Here is a 21,603-nt window from a genome sequence, read left to right as displayed (position 1 = left end):
GGACCTAGTTATCATGAGGTGCGGGTTCCTTTTCTAAAAAAGATTATTGATAGTGTGACAAATGATTAGATTAAGGTGATGTTTGATTAAATAATAGAAATGACTATGGGTATATGTCTGATAGTAAGGTGAAATGGGAATGAAAATATAAATGAAAATGAAACCCACCTAGTTATATGAGTTTAGTTGATTCCCATAAATCTAGAAATCATGTCTAAATTGTCATTCCTAAACCTATAATCCAAATACTATCTTTTACTATCATCCATTCCCTTATTCCCAAATCTATCAACCAAACACCTCCTAAGTTATGTGAAACAGAATGAGCCAAGTATGGTTATAGTTTGATGACAGATGGGTGAACAGATAAAAAACAGAGGACATTGATTAATTTTTTAGTGAATTCTCCTAAAGGTTCAGTTTTCATCGAATCAGTCAATGCTTCTGATTATGCAAAGATCGGAGAGAAAATATTTTAGTTGCTTAGCTTGATCGATTTGTGGAGTGTGTAGGAGAAGCAAATGTTGTTCAAGTTATTACGGATAGTGCAAGTAACAATGTGCTTGCTGGTAAGAATTTATTTAATTCTTTCTTATCAATATGCTTTTTCTTATATATGTTAAACTTATCTAGTTTTCTAACTTCTTTTGTAGACAAATTATTAGAAGTAAAAATGTCACACTTGTATTGGACTCCTTGTGCTGCTCACTATGTCAACTTAATCTTAGAAGATATTGGGAAATTTCCTAATTTTAAAGTAATATTGAAGAAGGCAATGATTGTGAATGCTTACATTTATGTTCACCCCCGGTATGGTCAATATGTTGAGACAATTCACAAGATAAAAAGAGCTTTATCAGGCGGGTGTCACAAGATTTGCTATTATTTTTCTCACTCTTAAAAAGATGCACCTACAAAAGTTAAATTTAAGAAAAATATTTATTTCAAAGGATTAGACAGAGAGTAAATGGGAAAAAGAAGCGACGGAGAAGAAAATGTTGGGATGTATACTATAAGCCTAGCTTTTGTATGAACATCTATTTTGAAATATTTTGAAATGAGAAACACTTTGGTCAAATGTTTGCATTTTATATTTATATATATGTCAATGCAGCTGTCCATTTAATTTATATTGTAGATAACATGGTGTATGGTGTCACACAGAAGATCATGTTATCGATTCCTTATAAATTATAAATAGTAGCTCACAACCAAGATGAATTGGGACAAACCATTGGAACGGTTGTAGTGTAATTTGGTATTAGTCTATCTTGACTATAAAATTACACTAGTACACTATGTGTGTATTGAGCAGGACCGTTTGAGGTTGTTTGATTTGTACTGACTACATAAAAGAGCAAAACCTCTGTTATTATGGATGTGTGTCCTCTTAATCCCTATATAATAACAAGCATGTATACTTAGTATTTATTTCTTTAACTTATCAATGGGTGAGATTTATTCGTTAAATCAATAGGTCCGATGAGTTGGGATATAATACTGTTTATATAATGTGTAGTTGATTATAGAAGGAATCTGTGTTCTAATTATTTTGGTTGATGATGTCCCCTTGAGGGGCTCATAAGAATTATCATGTAAACCCTGCAGGTGAACTTAGACCGCCATGATAATAAAGTTGAGTGGTACCACTCTTGGAATCAGATGTTAATTAATTGAGTTGTCAGTGACTCATTTAATTAACGAGCATACGATATCTTAAACACAGGGAGATTAACACATTCATGATAAGAAGGAGCTCATATTGTAATATGAGATTGGTGCAGTAGTTCAATAATAACCCTTTAGTGGTAGGGGTTATTATTGATGGACTTGAATTGAGTGTTCGGGCCAAACACAGGAAACCCAAGCCCATTAGGAGGCCTAAACCAATTCTTCCTCTAGGTTTTTATTGTGGCCTCTATATAAAGCCTCGTATCCACTCATTCACAATTCGGTTTTCTCTTACCTTCCTAAGGTTGGCGCCTCCTCTTCCTTGCTAGGGCCGGCGCCTCCTCCTCCTTACTAGGGTTGGCGCCTCCTCCTCCTTGCTAGAGTCGACGCCCCTTCCTTGCTAGGGTCGGCGCCTCTTGCTTGCTAGGGGTCGGCACCTCTTGCTTAGATTCCTTGGTGGGCAGCGACTTGGAGAAGAGGAAGAAGAGGAGAAGGAAGAATAGAAGAAGGCACCCCATCCTAGGGCTTCTCTTGGTGGCCGACAGTTGAAAACAAAGAGGGGAAGGGTGTTTGTTGTCTTGGTAGATTGTCGCTCACACGACGTCCAAGTAGAGGAGAGGAATACAACAGAAGATCAAAAGGTCTTTGGCTACAAAGGAAAGGTACAACTAGTTCTTTGATTCCGCTGTGTAATTAATTTAGTTTTCTTTGTATTGATCCTGAATACCAACACAAGAGGCCAGTGATCTTGTACTTCGATCAAGGCATGCTTTGATCCGTCAAGAACTTGCTTGATTGATCAAACACATGTTTGATCGAACATGCGGGTTGCTAGGAAAAGTTATGTACTTGTACAATTTTTGTACAGAGAAAATTGAAACAAAACGAAATTCCAGCGCCTTCAGAAAATAGCTAAAATCATAATGACACTTAGATTTTGGAGCAGTATTGTGTATATTTTAAAGATATATGACCCTTTAGTCTATGTTCTGAGACTGCTTGATGGCGAAGAAAACCTGCAATGGGCTATAGTTATGAGGTTATGGATAGGGCAAAAGAAACAATTATGAAGGCCTTTACGGAGAAAGAAGAGAAATACAAAGAAGTGTTTGAGATCATTGATACGAGATGGAAATGCCAGCTTCATCGACCTCTGCATACTGCAGGACATTATTTGAATCCAGAATATTTTTATTCATACACAAATTTAAATATCTGTGGAGAAGTGATGAATGGTTTGTTTGAAACTAAGGAGAGATTGGTTTCAAGCGCTGTTGAGCAAGATAAAATCACTACCCAGCTCTCTATATATCGAAAGGCAAAAGGGCTATTTGGGAGGAATATGACAATTAGACATAGAAGAGTATTATCTCTAGCAGAATGATGGGAATGCTACGAAGAAAATACTCCAGAATTGTAAAAGTTTGTTATTAAAGTGCTTAGCCTCACTTGTAGTACTTCCGGCTGTGAGCGCAATTGGAGTGTATTTGAACAGGAATGTAATAAATATAAATGTATAATACTATTAGTATATTACTATTATAAGTATAAAATATTCTTTGCTATTTTATTATACTTATTGTGATTTTTGATATTTTATATATTCACAGTAAGAAAAGGAATATGCTAGCTCAGTAATGCTTAAATGATTTGGTATTTGTGAAATACAATCATGTCTTAAAACTTTAGTATAATGCACGTGATAAGATTGATCTCATCTCTTTGACAGATATTGATGACAGTAATGAATGATTGATGAGTAGAATGGATGGAGAAAGTGATAATGATAAAGATGAGTTAGTTTTTGAAGGTGATGACTATTAGAATTGCAATACATCATATATGAACTAAAGGATGTATTTATAACAGGATTTAGATTCTATCAATCTCTAAAGCTCAATACAAATCGAAACAATAGCACATGAATAGCTTACTTGAATCCATCGCAAAGGCTAATGTTTCTTACTTGTCGCCTGAGTTCCTGCTATTGTGGAAAAGTCTTCTACAGGAGTGGGCGGCGGCAATCTTTAGCTTTCTCTTGATGAGGAAGAGAAGAGGTTGAAGAGACTCTAGAACATGCGCTAATTCATGAATCTTATCCTTTATATGTCAAGCCCATCCTATAGGGACTATCCTTCTTAAAGTCTATCCATCATTAACAACTCATCAATGTTAATGAACCAGATTTTGGATCTACACATTGAATCCACATCCATTTAATCCAAACCCTCCTTATATGTAATGAAAGCATTAGATTACTTAATCGAGTTTAATCATTTTAATGACAATTAGTTATGTGTGTGTTAATCAAGTGTGAGCCTAACCTTATGGAGATTAAGTCCACCCATGTGGACTCAATTGGACCTAGTCCACCCATGTGGACTTAATCCTACAATCTCCCACTTGGACTATACTTGATTCCTGATACACCACACAACCCCTAAGTTGAGCTCAACATATCAAACTTTATGAGTTAAATATCCCTTTAAACAATCTCATCCATTAAATCAATTAGTGCAGGACTAAAGAAGTTATAGCTACTATAACTGTAGCAAGACTCAACAGTAATCACAGTACTAATATCATTAACGACATAGATCAAATGTGGATATGTAGTACAAAAATGGTGCAAAATGTAACCCATAAGTGCCCATTCTCAATAAGTTCTCTTTATGACCCAATCCATGTCCAAATCATATTTACCAAAACCTTATGCTAAACTACAGTGGTAAATCTTGACTTGACTTTATGACTCCAAATAGAGTCCATATTATATTCACAATAACCAAATGCAAAACCGCAATAGTAAATATGATATCCATATATCAAAGAAAAGTAAAAAAATCATGCACGCACATATAAAAAAAACTGCAGTATATATAATGAGCTAAAGAATATGTGTTCATGAACATAGAGTATCACACAAAATAAAGATTCCTATATAATGGGTACTTCATCAAAAGGAAGAACCCCCATATTCAACACATGTTAATGAAACACCTTGGATGACAAACCATTGGTAAGTGGATCCGCTAACATGGAATCTGTCCTTATATGCTCTATCATTATTTGACCATTCTGAATTTTTTCTTTAACCGCCCAAAACTTTAAGTCGATGTGTTTAGATTTTGACGAACTATGATTGTTCTTGGAATACAATTCTGTAGATTGTTATCACAGTTGATTCTCAATGGGCTGTCAATGCCCCAATGATCTGTAACCCTATGATAAGATTTTGCATTCATATTCCATGGTTGGAAGCTTTATAGCATGCTATGAACTCTGCATTTATAGTGGAAGTAGCTATTAGCATCTGTTTGACGCTTTCCCATGATATTGCCCCTTCAGCCAACATGAAAATATAACCTGAGGTGGACCTCCTGCTACCTAAGCATCCAACAAAATCATAGTCTTAATATCCAATGATCTCCAGATGACTCGATCTCAGATAAGTGAGCATATAATCCTTCGCTCTTTGCAAATATTGCATAACCCTCTTTACGACTTTCCAATACATTGATCCAGGGTTACTCAAATATCTGTCAAATATGCCAAAACTATAGCCGAATGTACCAAAACTCTATCCCAAATTTTTAGAAACACAAAGAGAAGCAAAAGCATCATTATTTACATCCTAATTCACCAAAATCTGCCCAAAATTTTAGGACACAACAATGAAAAATAGGAACTTCATCGATCACCATCTAAATCACTGCAATCTGCCCCAAATTTTCTGAATACAACAAGGAAAAGTGAGAACATCATAATTCGTAGTCTAATCCCTAAAATCTGACTAACAATTCTTGGTAACATCAAGGAGAAGCAAGACAATCAACAAAAACTCTTCTCTCTCACACAATCTCTGTTCCAAAAATCCAAGGGTACCATGGAGAATAAGAACAGCAAATGAAAACAAATCATAGTAGCAATTGAAAATACAACACGGCAGCATTTAAAATAGATCACCATCTCCCAATACTGTCCAAATGCAGAGGCACTTTATAAGAGGCATGGACCCCATTAAAATCTCTTCTAACATATCAACATCTATTCCAGAATTTCCAAATCTACAGGAAGGAAGAAAACAACATCGAACTCAATCTCAACATCCAAATCCGTAGTAGAAAACTGAAAGAAAACTACAAGGAGAAACAAGGACATCACAGGATCGATTTGCCACCCATTCATCCTTAACCTATTGCAGAAAACCGAAATGAATCACAAGAAGAAGAAAGAAAATCAAAGGGAATCAATGTGCAACCCATTCAACCTTTCGGACATCACCGAACAGAACATTTCGACTCCTCCAATCTATCTCCCCGGTACCTCACCGAATCCATACCAACCTAAGGAAATGTACTTGACTCTTCCCCCTTCTTGTGCCCTGACAGGAGCCCTAGCCCACGAGAGGATGCGCCAGATGCGAAGGGTAGTCGCGGAAGTCTGCGACTATTGGCAATGTCCACCAAGGAGATCACCAGCGTGGCGGCGCTGGCCGGCCGGGGCTTAGAGCACGAGGTGGAGGGTTTGGGTGGAGGCAACGGAGAGGAGAAGAGCAATCGGGAAGAGAGGGATGAGGCATGATTCACATGAATAGAAATTAGGTTTGGGTTTATATATATACTTTGGATAATTAAATATCAACCTTAAGTTAATTGAATCTATTAACTTCTACCTCCCTCAAAGCCTAATAAGTTTATTCTACAAATTCCGTTAAACTTTTAAAAAATTTATTAATGAACAGGGATTTATATTGTCACTGAATTACCTTCGTCCTGAAAAACATCTAACTAACTTAAAAATAATATTCAAATTCTTAATTTTAAACGATTCTAGTAGGATCTTACACAAATAAATCGTTATTCCCCGCCAACCAAACATAGTATATATTCATAGAAAAAATGACAAGTTGATGAGCTTTGACCAAAACTCTAGTCCCATGGTAAGCGGTAAGATTGCTTGAAGACTTAGAGCATCCTTCTATACTTGCACAATGGGTATAGCCAGGGCGTGTTAGTCGTCCGTAATTTACCTCCTTCATGTTGGCCCTGGAACGAGTTGACGGGGACGCTGGGGGTGAACGTATTCGCCTTTTGTCACAATGGGTATAGCCAGGGCTATAGTCACCACCCCGAGGGGACCGCCCTGGCTATACCCATTACCACAATGGGTATAGCCAGGGCGGTCCCCTCGGGGCGGTGCGATGGTTAAGGCATCGGGTGTTGCCACATGAGGTCTTGAGATCGAAACTCGGCGTGACCGAGCATAACCTCCCCCATGTCTTGGCCATTTGCACTAATGGCTAGTAGTCACCCGTGATTTACCTCTTCCGTGTTGGCCTAGGGATGGGTTGACGGGGGCGCTGGGTCGAGCAAATCGTCTTTTGCCACATGGATATAGTCAGGGCGTAGACGGGTTGGTAGGGGTATTGGGGGTGAGTGTATTCATTTTTTGCCATCATAGGTGTAGTCAGGGATGGACTTTGTTGGGCTCCAATCTAGTGCAACTCAACAAGCAACCCAGTAATTTTAGGCTTCAACTTGACTATGCTGGACTATGTTTTGTTGAGTTCAACGTTTTTAACCTAGGACAGTCTAGCTAAGCAAGCAACCTAATAATTATAGATTTCAACCTGACTACACTAAGCTGGACTTTACTAGGCTCAGTATTTTTAATCCAAGACAATTGTTGAACCTGACTATGCCATTGTTATGGACATCCCATTCTACATGTGCAATCACTCTCAGATTCATTTTCATAACTCAGTAACAGCAATAAGAAGATGTGTTCTTGCCTCTCCTATTCAAAACTAAAGACGGATATCAAATCAGCTTATGTGGCCTCATCAATATCTGTTATATAAATATCGGATGAACTTCATCCGATTGACCCGAAGATTAACCATCCCCTTAAACTATTACAGATAGGAGACCAAGGCTTACACCGACTAAGTGTCCAGGGGGAGTTAGAAAGTGGCTAACATATAGACTCAAGTAATGGATAATTAAGGATGACCCGTTATATATTTTTCTTAAGTGGGATAAAATATCAACAATAATATTGTAAAAACTTCAACAGATATAAATGATAATTAAACAAAAAACATAAACAAATTCAGAGGTGACGGGATTTCCCTCCCCTCTGTCTCTCAGATCTGCCATAGCGAGCGACGAGTACCAATTATAATAACCATAGCGAAAGCGACGCCCATAATTTTATCGGTACTAAAACTATAAACAACAATGAGTGGCGGCCAGTGCAATATAAGACTTTTTACTGTATCCACGTTCAAAAGAAAACCACTCCACGTGATCTCTCTCCCTCACGCTTCTGGCATGTTTCATTCCAGTGCTATCCTATCAACTGCTCCATTCCTCTGCTTTGGCCTCCCTCCGCTGCCCATTATTGATTATTTCACATCCATCACCCGAAGAGAAATAAATTCTCGCGGCGTAGAAAACGGAACTCCACGAATCAATTAGATTAACTAATCACACCACGACTTTCACATTCTAAATAAATAATTAACGATTGGGTCGACAAATTCGTTGCACTTTCCTTCAATAATTGGACCCATTCAGGCACCTATTTCAGTCAATAGCACCGCCCGGCTTCCACGTAGGGCCCACAATTTTACCATAAGACAGACCAAACACCAAGTACATGAATTGGCCCTTAATTAATTATGATATGGTCGAATTGCCAAAAAGAAGAAGAGCAATTCCATGCACGCCCATTGCCCGAGGACAAAGGCATTGCACCAACCGAGCCGGCTTGACAGTGACAAGCCACTGAGGCCGGCCATTAAGGTGAATTATCGGATTCGCTGTGCCTCCGGATTCTAGGATCCGTTTGATCGGATTCGGATCGTACGATTCATGCGGCCCCTAATTGGACTCTTGACGGTAGTCTATCGGTGTCAACATGTGTATCGGATATCAGCCGTCCATAAATGGATGGGCGAATAGCATCCCTCGGATCGTTCGAAGATATCCTCTTTGGATTCCGACGGCATCCGACAGTAGCCTGACCACGGTTTCCCTACCGTACGCTGCACGCTCTATATATTAAACGCTGCCTCGCACCGAATCCTTCGTTTTTGTCTCGGGTTTTGATTTGCTTTATTTACGAGGGTTTGATTGTAAAAAACGCGAAACCGACGAGGCGTTGTCTTCGGTGGCGGGCGGACTTTTTGTTCCTCCCGATCCATGATCACCGCTTTGCCCGTATGCTGAACTCGCGGAAGAAGTTCCGGACCGGCGGCAGTGGCGGCGGAGTTTCCCGGCTTCTCGCCGGTCTCCGCCCTCCCGAGCAGGGTGGATCGCTCGTCGTCCAGACTGGCTTTCCCACCTCTCTCGCCGACCTCGTCGTCAAAAACCGCGACCGGTTGAAGAAGCCCTCGCGGAGGAAGAAGCCGCCTCCGCCACCAGGGTACGACTCCGGCGAATCCACTGCCTTCGCCTCCTCCTCCTCCACCTTCGCATCCTCTTCCATCTCAGCTCCTCCGTCCAATGTTAGTCCTCGACCCGGTCTCAATCCCCCCGTTCTGGAGGCAGATTCGTGCTCTCCGTCGCCTCTCGCATTTTCCGTGTCGGCGAGTAGAAGGATCGAGTTTCTTTTGGTCGTGATGGTGATTTTGATGGCTCTGGCGATAGAAAGGAGGAAACTTGTAGCTGCAATCGTGCTGTCCGCCTTTGTTCTACGGCTCTTGGATCGGAATGGGTTTCTTCTACTTTGGTTCTCGAATCCGCGCTCGAAAGCGGAGAGCACGCTCAATTCGTCCGTCAAAGATTGTGAATTAGAAGGAAGGGGAGTGGTTTCGCCGATCAGGGAAATCACCACCGATAGCTCTTCGGAAACTGCAAGATCAGAGAGGAGCTCTGTTGATTTGATCCAGCAGAAAGGGGTCCCGTTGAAAAGGAGAGACGCCGAGAAGGTTCACCTCGAACCTGATCCCGTTCCGAAGGCCAATTCAAAATTGAAGAAGTTTCTGAGAAAATTTCTTTCGAAGAAATTTCGCCGGCGAAAGTGTCACGAGGAAAGAGAAGCGCTCGTCCCGGATTCCACTAAAAATGCAATCTTGGATAAGGTTACCGAAATAGAGGAGGAAAGCAATGGCGACGCAGATCCCGACATTGAAAATGAAGAAAGCACTGTGAGCATAGTTGCCTCTGATGAAGTTTCTGATCATGATATCAGATTATTTCAAGAGGACGTGCCTGAAACAAAATCTAGGAACTCCCAGGTATTGATTTTCTGGGCTATAGTATTGCTAGGGCTTCTGGGTGGTAAGACTACAGCCATTGTTCTAACTGTGTCTTGGCGTCTATTACTCAGACCGACTGAATTCGTGTGGAAGAAAGGAAAGAATTTGATTGTTTTATTGTAGAATGAATACATGCGACTTTTTTTGTTTCTTCTGGATCGCCTTGTTTTGCATAATCAAGAGAATGTGTTTGTTTGATGGTTTCCTATATAATTCATGATTTTCATGGCCTGCTTCATAAGTATGCTCATGCCTAATTAACTCTCTGAACAAGTAGTTTGAATTATATCCTGTTTGTTGTCTAATTGAATGAAAAAAGATCCACTGATATATTTTGTTGTGTGATCTTATTTGATCTGATATGGATTTTTGTTGCAGCATTGATTGCAGTTGGTTGGTTTCAGTTTTAATACTGAAAACTGCCCGTATCATATCCATTTCTCATTTATGCAGCGGTTTTGAATAAGTTTAATTTTGATCCATATGATCTTTGTGACCCCTAAAGTTTCAGAAATAACATTTCATCCCACAGTTTTCTAAACTGTATCATATCATTCGCTCCGTCAAATATGATCGAAAATTAGGAGGTAAAATGTTACGTGGAAACTATGTGGGGGAAAATAAAATTTTCAGTAAATTATAGGGTTAAAAGGAAGTTTTTCAAAAATTGTAGTGCTTAAAGCATCTTCTTGCAAGAAGAGAGGATCAGAATTGAAAGTTTCCAAACAAAGTAATCGTAAACCTTGTAATTTCTTTTTCTTTTCTTTTGGGGAAATTTTGTCACGCGGTCAGCGTGGTCGTTGATCGCAAAAGCGCTTGATTAATTTCTGTCGGTTCCTTCTTGTTTTCTTTGGCTTCGTGAACTGGATAAGAAAAGGAATCGATTGGGATGAGGCTGACGGTGTTCGCTCCCACGCGCTTGAAGAGATCATTAGAAAGGGCTTTCTTCTGCAGCACCGCTGCAGACAAATGGGAAGGCATGGTTTCCATGGTGCAGGGCACTTCGCGAGGAATCGGCCTTGAATTTGTGAGAATAATGCTTGTTTTCCTTTTTACTCAAAGTTTCGTTTTTGGTTTTAAAACCGTGGAAATCCACCATTTTGCGCATGCTTCTGAATCAGGATCTTGAACCTAATTTTGTTCTTTCATCTAGGTTTTTTTTTTTTCTGGTTATTGCTTGTGGCTGTCAAAATCATTGCTTGATATCTTGGATTACAATATTCTATGATGTTAGATTTCCTTTTTGACTAGAATTAAAACAGCTTGAACTTTTTGGAAGTGGTGCTTCCAGTAAATATTTTATTCTTTGAATAGGATTTTGATCAAACTACTACACCAGTGAAAATTTTGTTCTGAGGTGTAGTAGTAAATTTACATTGAGGAGATTTTTATGAATGCTTGTTTCAGGTGAAGCAACTTCTGGAGAAGAATGATGAAGGGCATGTCATTGCAACTTGCCGGAACCCTAACCAAGCAACGGGCCTTCTCAAACTAAAAAATAAATTTTTGGAACGTCTAAGCATATTGCCTTTGGATGTAACCAAGGAAAACACCATAGAGGTGCTAAACCTTTCTCCATGATTATTATATATGTTTAGATATTATTTTCTCTAATATAGTAATTTAAACTACATTGCATAAGGATTTCCTTTCGTCATCAGTGGATTAATTTGAATTGATATTTGTGTATCTTTACCAACATTTTGACATCACTGGTTAGACAGAACGCCTAAAACATTATTGAATATGCCTATGTTGATTAGAAGTCGAGCTAAAAAGAAACACTCATCGTGTGAGGTTGAAGTATCTGAATTGCTTCCATATTTTACTTCATGGCAAGTTAGCTACCTTATTCACCACAAAAGAGATTAGCTCTCTGTCCTACCATGACTTGACTGTGAAAATTTCAGTGGTCGACCTACCATTTCTAGTTTACAGGATGAACAGGAGTAGATGAATCCCTCATCTTCTTTAGATTATAAAACAATTTACTTGAAACATTGCAAGGTAATTGAAGGAAACATGAAGTGGCTAGTGATTCTTCATGGCTGGTTGACAATTGTTAAGTTAGCCTGATGTTCAAGGAAAAATCCAGTGAGTTGCTAGGTGTCTGTGTAGCTCTATTGCTATTACTTAAGAAACTGCAATATGCCAAAATGTTTGCTTTCTGACAATTTATTACAAGTTTCTTTCTGAATCCACGCTCCTTGGATTAAATTTTTTTGTTGATCTAAGTATCTGAAACCTTGGTTTTGACAATTTAATTTTCACTCTCAAACTTTTGTATGCACTTTGAATGCACACTTTCAATCTATTTCAATAAAATCGACTATTGCAGGCAGCAGCAACCACTGTGAAAGAGAGCTTTGGTAAACTGAATCTACTAATTAATGCTTCTGGGATTCTTTCAATACCAGATGTACTCCAACCAGGTTAAGCTCGTAACTATCAGCTGTCTAGATTTCTCAGTGTAGATGGCCAGTGTGAGCTTGTGCTTATGGACTTTGTTGTATCTGTATGGCTTTATTGCTCAACTTGAAATAAACTCCTTTAATAATTGCAATAATGGTAAGTTTGAGTCCTTGATCTGTTGGATAATTAATAAACTGCATATTCTCAGGTAAATGAACTAATTACTAATTTAATTAACAGAAACAACGTTGAGCAAAGTACAGAAATCATCTCTCCTTCTTGCATACGAAGTTAATGCTATTGGTCCTATTTTGGTTATCAAGGTGAACCATTATTCTTCAGTAGCTATGTTATTATTTCTCCTTCCTCCCTGCAACTTTTTTGTAAATTGTACTTCTTAAATTATGCAAATTTACAAATGTCTCACAAACCTCTGTTTTTGGTTAGCACATGTTGCCACTGTTGAAGGCTGGCGGTGGCTTTGGAACTGAAAAGAAGCATGCCATTATTGCAAGCTTAAGTGCTAGAGTGGGCTCAATAGGGGATAATGGTTTGGGAGGATGGCATTCTTATCGTGCTTCTAAAACAGCACTAAACCAATGTGAGCTGAATATTTTCACAGAGCAATCCAATTCCATTCTCTATTTGACAGCCGTTGGTATTCTTAGATGATCAACTACTAATAGTTTTATGTGCTTTGTACCTCTGATTGATGCCACTCTGATCTAGATTATTCTGAATCCACATTCTAGTCATTTGTCAATATTTACAGTGACAAAGACGATATGTGTAGAGCTTGGTCGGAAGAAGGACCCAATCGTTTGCATCCTGTTGCATCCGGGAACAGTGGACACAGATCTTTCACGGCCATTCCAGAGAAATGTTCCGCCTGGTAAACTCTTCACAAAGGAGTTTTCTGTGCAAAAAATGTTGACCATCATAGACAATGTTAAAAGCAGCGATAATGGAAAATTCTTCGCATGGGATGGTCAAGAGATTCCCTGGTAGAATGATGCTACAAACAAATCACTTGTCACCCTCAAAACGCCTCCAAGCTCACGGTCTGTCTCATCTTGTTATGGTATATATTGTACTCATCTTTTTTCTCAATGAACACAACTTGTATCCAAATCTTTTTATTGGTTGAATTTTTTTTATCTGATAAGAATACTTTAATTTGGTTCGATTTGATTGGTTTAATATCTTTTCTCGGAAGGCATCGACCACGGTAAACTACTATTTCTGTAAAATCAATACTAAATGTCTCGTAAAACAAATTTAGAATATGATATATTTAAATAAAAAGGTGATAAACAGAGCATAGCGACATCGGTTTTATGGAACAATGAATCAATTTACTCCATTAGTTGGTATTTTCAAAGATTAAATGATCAGTTTTTTTTTTTTTTTGCTCCAAAACGAAATTATTTCCCATCGATAATTCCTGAAACGTGCCTATTTAGTAGCTGGTGGATCTTTTAAACAGATGAGGTCCAATAGAGACCGAGTCTTCGTGGGCTTAAGATTCGTGATCCTTCATCTTGTTTACATAGCAGTTGCTTATTCGACGCCGGAGGTGGGCGGCGGTGACCGGAGAAGGCCCTTCTGATGCTACTGGCGGCTCGTCCAAAAAAAAAAAAAAAACAGGGATTGTTGATCGCGCACTCGCAAGGTTTGTCTTGGAACCTAAGTTTGTCATCTATTGTAGCTTCCGAAACCCATCGTTTGTCCAATGGCTTGATAGGGTTTAGCCTATTTATGAGGTGGTCAAGGATCGAGGTTGTTGATGATGAAATTAATTTCTCGAGTTATCCAGGATACCTCCTGTAAATGTTTAAACTTTGGCGAATTTTAGATATTTTGTGATGATGCCACCTTTACACCAAGCTGGATAAGTGGATTAAAGTGAATCGCATTAGGATTTCACACTTTCAAAATTTAATTTTTCAGAAGATTACGAGTGTTTATACCTTCTTTTGGAGAAGGATATCATTATCTTATTTTCCAAGGGGCAATAGTTCTTATGCTGAGCTAAGGAGCAATTTTACTCCGGGAGATATATAATATGAAAACTGTCACATTGATGTTATCTAATTCCGAGATTAGCACCAAGATATTTAAAAAAAAAATCAATATTTTTCCATATTTTATTGCTTTCTACAAGGAAAGTCTAGCACTGTCTGGAGTAAAAGTAACTAGAACTTCAGTCAATCTTTGCTGTTGTCAGTCATAATTGAACATTTTAAAATTCTTTGATTGTCCAGGGCCAGTCAAGCTTTATTACGCACTTAAAGCAAGTTCACAAGGAACATAACATTTCCCTTGAATCTTGATAACAATTGATATTGTCTAAAGAGGAGCCCAAAAAATCTGAACGAGCAATCTAACTATAATAGGTCAAGTTGACCTTGCTGAGAGGCTGAGACTGACTCTTCTTTACCCAACTTGTGGAGTTAATAATCACAATGAATTTGCCTCAGGATTACTATCTCGTATATTAGTATATTAAGGAAGAAAAACAAAACTACAAATTGTCTACACATTTGGTTCATCATGGAAATTGGAAGAGTAACCTAATTATTTTGTTTGCAACCTCTTATACTATTATTTTTAAGGACCTGATTAATTGTGGCATCAATGAGCAATTTTCATCTCACATCTTCTATCTCACGATCATCCTTTGTTTAATCATGGTTCTCCTTGTTTCAAGGCTTTATTTTCGCCAATTTTCATGCATGGATGTCTGCTTTTCTGTTTGTGTTGGTCTAATATCAGTTTTACCACAGTAAGAGAGATGCACTTTGCTTGACTGAAAATTATTTCTGAAGTAAATATTTTTATTTCTAGCTAATTGCTCAGTGATGAATTTCTTATGTTCCCGTATGCATCTATATGCATAAACAGAATGAAAGCAGAATTCTCTTAATTAGAAAAGGTGCTGATGTCTCTTCTAAATTATCACATCAGTATTGAATTCATATTTTTCTCAAGAAAGTGTAAAATTATATTTAAAGATCAGAAGAGAACTGTCCTAAAGTTAATTAGCCTTTTCTTTTACAGGAAGTTGATGGAAACATTTGAATCACACTCAACTAGGAGATGAGAAATACTCATTCCAATATTGCCTACATGGTTGGTATTTTGGGTCTATTGTCAAAATAATTCACATAAATAATATCTGATAAGTTTCAGTTATGCATTCCCTGTTACATATAGAAGGAAGCACTGGTGTTAAGTTCTAACTAGATTTGCACCTGGCTCCCACTTAATTTGTTTTACCCTAATTTGCATGTCATGTGGGTTTCGGCTGTGTAAATTCATGGTAATATTAATAGTCATGACTGCAGTAGGAGGTTAAGTTTCAACTATACCCCAAAAACAGTTTGAATAAAAATGAACTAAGTTTCGAGAAATGTTTATATTATTGGCCTCGTAGAACCATTCAATGTTAAACCACAAGTCTTGAAAATTTAAGGAACACCCAATCTGATGTGTTGCTTGCTCGTAGTATCAGGATAGTCTGCAATCAAGTTCATGTAGGATGAGTATTCTCAAGTTTCATTCAAAATAAATAATAATGCAATTGAAAGTTGAAGCATATCAATTAAGAAAATATAGAATTAAGGGATCATCTCCAAAAATTGTATTTTGAGTCATTAGTTGCTCATGAGAGAAGGGGAGCCTTGACGCAACGGTAAAGTTGTTGTCATGTGACCAAAAAGGTCACGGGTTCGAATTCTGAAAATAACCTCTTGCAAAAAGCAAGGTAAGGTTGTGTACAATGAATCTTTCCCTGGGACCCGCATGACGGGAGCTTCGTGCACCGGACTGCATGACAAGGACCTGAAAATTCATACTTGGTCCCCCCTCATGTAGCTGATTAGTTCATCTTTGTGGATAGTTTATAAAACAATGGTGAGGAGCAGTTCAACTGGTACCTAGACTTCCTATTGTGTCATAGCATGGCCTAAAGTTATTGGATGCAGTGGCAGATGGCGTCTTCTATTTAATTTCCTAGTACATTTTGTATGGACTGATCTAGAGCCAGCTGTGCTTTTTCTAAAATCTTCAACCATCTTTTACTGATACTTTGATGGTTTTAACAGAATAGTGTCGTTTGTAGTACTCACTGCATTCACTACAAATAGGACAAGACTGGAGTTATTAGAACGGTGGAAATGACCAAAAACAGTTATTGCAGAGAACCTTGAAACAGAACTAAGTACGAAGATATTCACCTCACCTTTCTTCTCTGTATAGTTTGCACTCGCCTTCTTATTTTTTTTGGCGACAACCTACACTATATCTCATTGCGTATGGATGTTGTACTTCCAAATCGATACTGGTTTTAACTGCTGCTCATCCCTTACAGGAGATGCCTTTACTGAGGCATATCATTGTCATATTCATCATGATTTCTGTTTTGATGTGTCATCAATTTTGATTAGTTAACTAGGACGGACAGATGATGGTGGTCCAGTGGAGGAAATGTAGAAATGAATCCATCAGTCTGGCGGCCCATGCTTTTGGTCTGTTCCATGCTGTTCTTCATGGACATAACAGTAAGATCAGCATTCTCCAAAGTTCAAACTGTTTTTGATTTCACTTTCGTCGTCTTCTTGTGAGGAGCCTTCCAGGGCAATATCCATTTGTCAGCATAGGTATTTCTGCATCACAGCACTATGAAAAACCATTTGAGTCTACTTCCCAACTCTCTATTTTCAATGGCAGCTGCAAGAACAGCTGGTTTGGATGTCAATTTATGCAAGTGAAGAAGGCCAAAATTATCTTATGTTTTCTCGTCTCTTCGGATCATTGTCAGTATACTTGAAATGTAGATTTGACAGATTGACCTTTAATTTTAACGTGAATGAGAATACTGAAATGTAGTTTTTTTCCCCAAACAGGTAACAACAGACTTAATCTATGGATGCTGTTACAGCAAGTAGCACTTCTAGAGTTTAGTACTTAGCACTGCAGTCTACTACTTTGTTACCGCCCATCAGCAGTAGACTGCAAGAACAACTGAACAAGTTCCATGTTGGTAAGCAAGGTTGATGTCTCAACAAGCAGCCAGACCACCTACACAGTGAGAGGATACCAATTAACTTGCGGATAAAGACTGACAAAGTTCTTGGTTCATAGATTTTCACTTTTGATAGCAAGATTCCGAGAATGTGTCCTATTTCTCACCTTAATGTTTCAAAAACGAAAGGAAATGGTTCTCATCCTCAAAAGAGTTGTCATGTGATTGCCCACATTGCTGAGGGTGTGGTTGAGGTTGAAGGCAATGCCAGGTATACAGCATTACATGTACAAAGTGTGTCAGGTAAGTCAATGTCAATACCCATACCACGTGTGAAGGATGAGTGCTTTAATGTGAAAGAATAAAGATGTGGATTTGGACAATCCCATGCTATCTATTATTCTCGTGGAAGGTTGACTTGGCTTCTCTATTAATGCAACACCTAATCGTCCTAGTTTTTTTTTTATATGTATATCCTTCTCACTGTGTTTTTTTCCCTCTCTTCAAGGCCGCCATGAGTTTCCTGAGCATGGTGGAGGCAGAGCTTCCTCCAGGGTTCAGGTTCCACCCAAGGGATGACGAGCTCATCTGCGACTACCTTGCAGTCAAGCGCGCTGGGAACCATGGCTGTTCTATGATGGTGGATGTTGATCCCAATAAGTGTGAGCCATGGGATTTCCCTGGTGAGGTTTCTGCCTTCTTTTAAGAACATGAAGTAGCTTATTGTTACTCTTTCTCATGGTTTATGTCTGACGGAATTGTTGTGGCATATTATCTTCTCTCCTCTTCCCCGAGCATGCAATCTTTTGCAGCTGCAAACTTGTGCATGTTCTTTTGGAACGCCTGTTCTGGTTTTCAAAGGATAAAGTTTCAAGACCCCATCATAATGCATGTCTGTACCTTGCCATGGCTTCTAAAAGTTTTCTTATTTTCTGTCTAGTTTCAATGAGAACAGTTTGCTTTTTTTTGTCTGCAGTTGCTTTTGATTCAGATTATTTGATGAAATTGTAATGAAAAATATTCCCTAAATTTACAAATTCTCTTTCAAAGTTTATCCTGATTCAGCTCAGTAGATGCTTCTCTTTTCTAACTTTCCAATGGAAATTTTTCTTTGACCAAACTCTCCACCACCCTTCAATCACCTGGAGTGTTTTATCCATTCATGGTTGAAGTGGACCACCTTTTTCTGTATTATTTCCTTTTGCCCTTGTTGAGATGATCTGAATCAAAACTTAAGAAAAAAAAAGGCAGGATATTAGGAGGAGAAAATTTTACCACCTCTATTCTTTCCATGTTCATCTACGGACTTTTCACTAAACACCCTCTATTTCCGTATACCTTCACCTATAACTTTGTCATGTGTAGGAATATTGATTCCCAACTCAAAGCAAACTTTCTAAAGATGTTGATGGATATTTTCACATCACATCTCGTGGATCCACTAAGAACTACACAGGTGGTAATTTGTTTTACTTATCCACCATCAAAGCCTCTAGTTTTTTAGTGCTAATCCAGCTGGCTAATATCCAAGTAAAGTGAGGTCTTAAATGGTTGACGCTGACATCTTTCCTTGTGCTGTGAGACTCATTGGTTGAGACTTCCATATGATCCAGAGACCGACAGCGCTGCAAGTCTGCAACCAATCACCCATCATCCATCATGGAGTTAGGTCCACTGCTGATGCTGAAAACGGCATGAACTAGTGCTTGCCTCATGTCACCAACTCCGTCCACGACTTCTCGATGGCAATTCCAAGCTTGACACAAATTTTAGCTTAATTTGAATTCCTGTCAACTTAATCTTGAAGCACTGAATTCTTTATGCATCTGAACCTATTCTCTCTTCTTTCATTGTGTGTGAAAATGTTGAATTTTGATGTCCTGGATCCAGCTACTGCATTTGCGGGGGGCAATGAATGGTACTTCTTTAGCCTTCTAGATCGAAAATATGCAACCGGGCAGAGAAAGAACAGGGCGACCGTGTCAGGCTACTGGAAGGCCACCGGGAAGGATAGATCAGTGGCCCGGAATAATGTGCTGGTGGGTATGAGGAAGACCTTGGTTTTCTATCAAGGAAGAGCTCCCAAGGGGACAAAGACAGAATGGGTCATGCATGAATATCGCATTGAAGATTATGCTGCCGCAACCCAAAAGATGCTGCCTTTCAAGGTAACTCATCTTAATCTCTCTCTAACCTTTGTAAAAATAAGTACTTGATAAAGATATTGACTGAGTGCCAGATTATAAATTATCGAGTAAAGATCTTAATGCCTAGGAAAGGCATTAGCTATGGAGATTTTTGAAAACTTGCAGGATTTGTTGGTCTATCTGAATGATAGGGAGTCATCTTAATGGCTCAACTGCCATATGTAGCAATTAATTTCTGAACACGCTTTCTCCAATCTGTTATTATCCTTTCATCATATTGATTACGACACGTATGTCGTTTCTTATGCGAGCAGGAAGATTGGGTCCTCTGCAGAGTGTTCTACAAGGGAAGGGAGATGTCTGCCAAGGCAAACAAGGAGACTAGCCAAGATGATCAAGGCTCTATGCCCCTCCCACCTCTACTTGACTACACCACCACTGACCAAACCCCATTTAACTTGAAAGGGTTTGAGCAGGTGCCCTGCTTCTCCAGCATAACTCCAAGCCGCACACCTCACGTCCCAACCGTAATGCCACACCTGCCTAACTTGAGCTCTGGACTGAACCAGTTCACGGGTGACAGAAAGCTCATGAAGTCAGCAGTGAGCCATCTCGGCAAGCTGGAAGGTGACCCAAAGCAAAGGATGGCGCAGAACTTAGTATCTGAAGAGTGTTTGGGGGGTTGCTCAGCACAGGGTGATCTGCCACCTGCTTGGGTTCCTTTTGGAGATATCATGAAGTTGCAGTGGAATTACTAGAACATGATGCCCACTATATTTACATGCACCCACTACAGTTCATATAATTAGTGCGATGAGATTTGGTGCTTTTGAAACGGTTTTATATTCTTGGTTGCTATAATGAGAAGTTATGTTATGGTGGATAGGCCTGAGGGGATTTGAGAACATGTTAATGAATACAGAGTGTCAGAGTGTGACAGTGATGCCGATAGCTAATGGAATAAGATGGAAGCTGATGCAGAAAGCCAATGTGATTTGCTTATTTACACTAGCCATGTAAAATACAACACATGATAGAGGGATATAGAATTAATTCGATGCCAAAAAATTATGGAGAAAATTCAAACCCTAACTTTTACAATTTCTTCTGAAAGCTATTTGTCAAGTTACTACCATCTTCCACGTAATCGTTAGTGTTCAAAGATAAAATCATTCATGATAATTTTTCTATAAATTAGTGATTATAATGAAATTATATTAATTAAAGTATTTTAGTATTAAAATACTAAAGTAGAGTCATTAGGGTAAAGTATCGGACTGTTGAAAATATAAATTATTTGGGTTTTTGAAAATTCGAATTATTTGAATTTTCGAGTGTCACCCTTACGGCTTCCCTATGAAAAAAATTAATTTAATTTAATATTTATAGAAACTTCTTTGATCATAGTGTTGTCAATTCTAAGATGTGGGACTAAAGAGAACTATATTTTTTTATATAAAACAATCAGAGAAAATTAATGATGAGAAAAATTTATAATAATATACCGCAGCTGAATCTCGAACTTGACTAAAGAGAACTATATTTTTTTATATAAAACAATCAGAGAAAATTAATGATGAGAAAAATTTATAATAATATGTCGCAGCTGAGTCTCGAACTCTAGATCACTGATTGTTTCGCTTGTGGAATTACTAATAAATTTTGGAATTATTTTTAGTGTGAATAAAAAAAAAGATATTAACATAAATTTATTTTAGGTTTCATCAAAATTAGTTAGTAAAGGAGGGAGATTTTTAATAAAATAGTAAGATAACTATGAGATCGGTGTGCCAAATCCGGGATGTATGATCTTTTATCAATAAGAGGAAGACATAGATCTGCTATGTATGTTGGTAATAATAATAGTCCGAAAACACATTTTGGTTAATGCCTGTTATCAAGGGTGAATTGTGGTAAAATGCTCATTATATTTTTCTTAGCGATCTGTTTGTGTTTGTTTGTTGCTTTACGCAGTCCACAACAAACAAATTGTTACAAAATAACAGGACGGATCTGGAAATTAAAATTAGGAGGAGCAATCAAGTCGTTTTTTTAAAGTCGGTTTGAAAAATATTTAATTT

At 38.3% G+C, this 21,603-nt stretch overlaps 3 protein-coding genes across 7 annotated transcripts; all 3 read left to right on the top strand.

Annotated features, from left to right (window-relative positions):
* The first annotated feature begins 8,772 nt into the window (after window positions 1-8,772).
* On the top strand, window positions 8,773-10,089 carry LOC122033333. The gene has a single exon (XM_042592339.1). It carries the CDS (start codon window positions 8,900-8,902, stop codon window positions 10,058-10,060), a length of 1,161 nt encoding a protein of 386 aa, XP_042448273.1. The 5' UTR covers window positions 8,773-8,899; the 3' UTR covers window positions 10,061-10,089.
* Window positions 10,090-10,107: 18 nt separating this feature from the next.
* Window positions 10,108-13,535, top strand: LOC122033335 (C-factor-like). The gene is made up of 6 exons (XM_042592345.1): window positions 10,108-10,964; window positions 11,345-11,497; window positions 12,276-12,369; window positions 12,590-12,672; window positions 12,797-12,950; window positions 13,122-13,535. The coding sequence occupies exons 1-6, from the start codon at window positions 10,827-10,829 to the stop codon at window positions 13,355-13,357; spliced, it is 858 nt and encodes a 285-aa protein (XP_042448279.1). The 5' UTR covers window positions 10,108-10,826; the 3' UTR covers window positions 13,358-13,535.
* Window positions 13,536-13,847: 312 nt separating this feature from the next.
* On the top strand, window positions 13,848-20,597 carry LOC122033334 (NAC domain-containing protein 21/22-like). Of its 5 annotated transcripts, none has more exons than XM_042592343.1 (8): window positions 13,848-14,021; window positions 15,410-15,481; window positions 16,798-17,010; window positions 17,081-17,166; window positions 17,257-17,678; window positions 17,884-18,058; window positions 19,266-19,543; window positions 19,837-20,597. In XM_042592343.1, exons 5-8 carry the CDS (start codon window positions 17,640-17,642, stop codon window positions 20,278-20,280), a joined length of 936 nt encoding a protein of 311 aa, XP_042448277.1. In that variant the 5' UTR covers window positions 13,848-14,021; window positions 15,410-15,481; window positions 16,798-17,010; window positions 17,081-17,166; window positions 17,257-17,639; the 3' UTR covers window positions 20,281-20,597. The 5 variants fall into 5 exon arrangements, with proteins under 5 accessions (XP_042448277.1, XP_042448276.1, XP_042448278.1 ...); XM_042592342.1 differs by having other exon boundaries at window positions 17,257-17,787; XM_042592344.1 differs by having other exon boundaries at window positions 13,851-14,021; window positions 17,257-17,646.
* The last annotated feature ends 1,006 nt before the right edge of the window (window positions 20,598-21,603 follow it).

The sequence above is a fragment of the Zingiber officinale genome, chromosome 11B, assembly GCF_018446385.1.
Source record: "Zingiber officinale cultivar Zhangliang chromosome 11B, Zo_v1.1, whole genome shotgun sequence".
Taxonomy (NCBI): Eukaryota; Viridiplantae; Streptophyta; class Magnoliopsida; order Zingiberales; family Zingiberaceae; genus Zingiber; species Zingiber officinale.
The sequence above is the reverse complement of the archived record's forward strand: the minus strand, read 5'-3'. Positions and strand labels throughout refer to the sequence as shown.

Coding starts and splice junctions, on each gene's coding strand:
- LOC122033333 (XM_042592339.1), top strand. CDS start 8,900: ATGCTGAACTCGCGGAAGAAGTTCCGGACCGGCGGCAGTGGCGGCGGA.
- LOC122033335 (XM_042592345.1), top strand. CDS start 10,827: ATGAGGCTGACGGTGTTCGCTCCCACGCGCTTGAAGAGATCATTAGAA. Junction 10,965..11,344: donor GAGGAATCGGCCTTGAATTT/GTGAGAATAATG, acceptor TGCTTGTTTCAG/GTGAAGCAACTTCTGGAGAA. Junction 12,370..12,589: donor ACCAGATGTACTCCAACCAG/GTTAAGCTCGTA, acceptor TTTAATTAACAG/AAACAACGTTGAGCAAAGTA.
- LOC122033334 (XM_042592340.1), top strand. CDS start 17,743: ATGTGGATTTGGACAATCCCATGCTATCTATTATTCTCGTGGAAGGTT. Junction 18,059..19,265: donor TGAGCCATGGGATTTCCCTG/GTGAGGTTTCTG, acceptor TCCTGGATCCAG/CTACTGCATTTGCGGGGGGC. Junction 19,544..19,836: donor AAAAGATGCTGCCTTTCAAG/GTAACTCATCTT, acceptor TTATGCGAGCAG/GAAGATTGGGTCCTCTGCAG.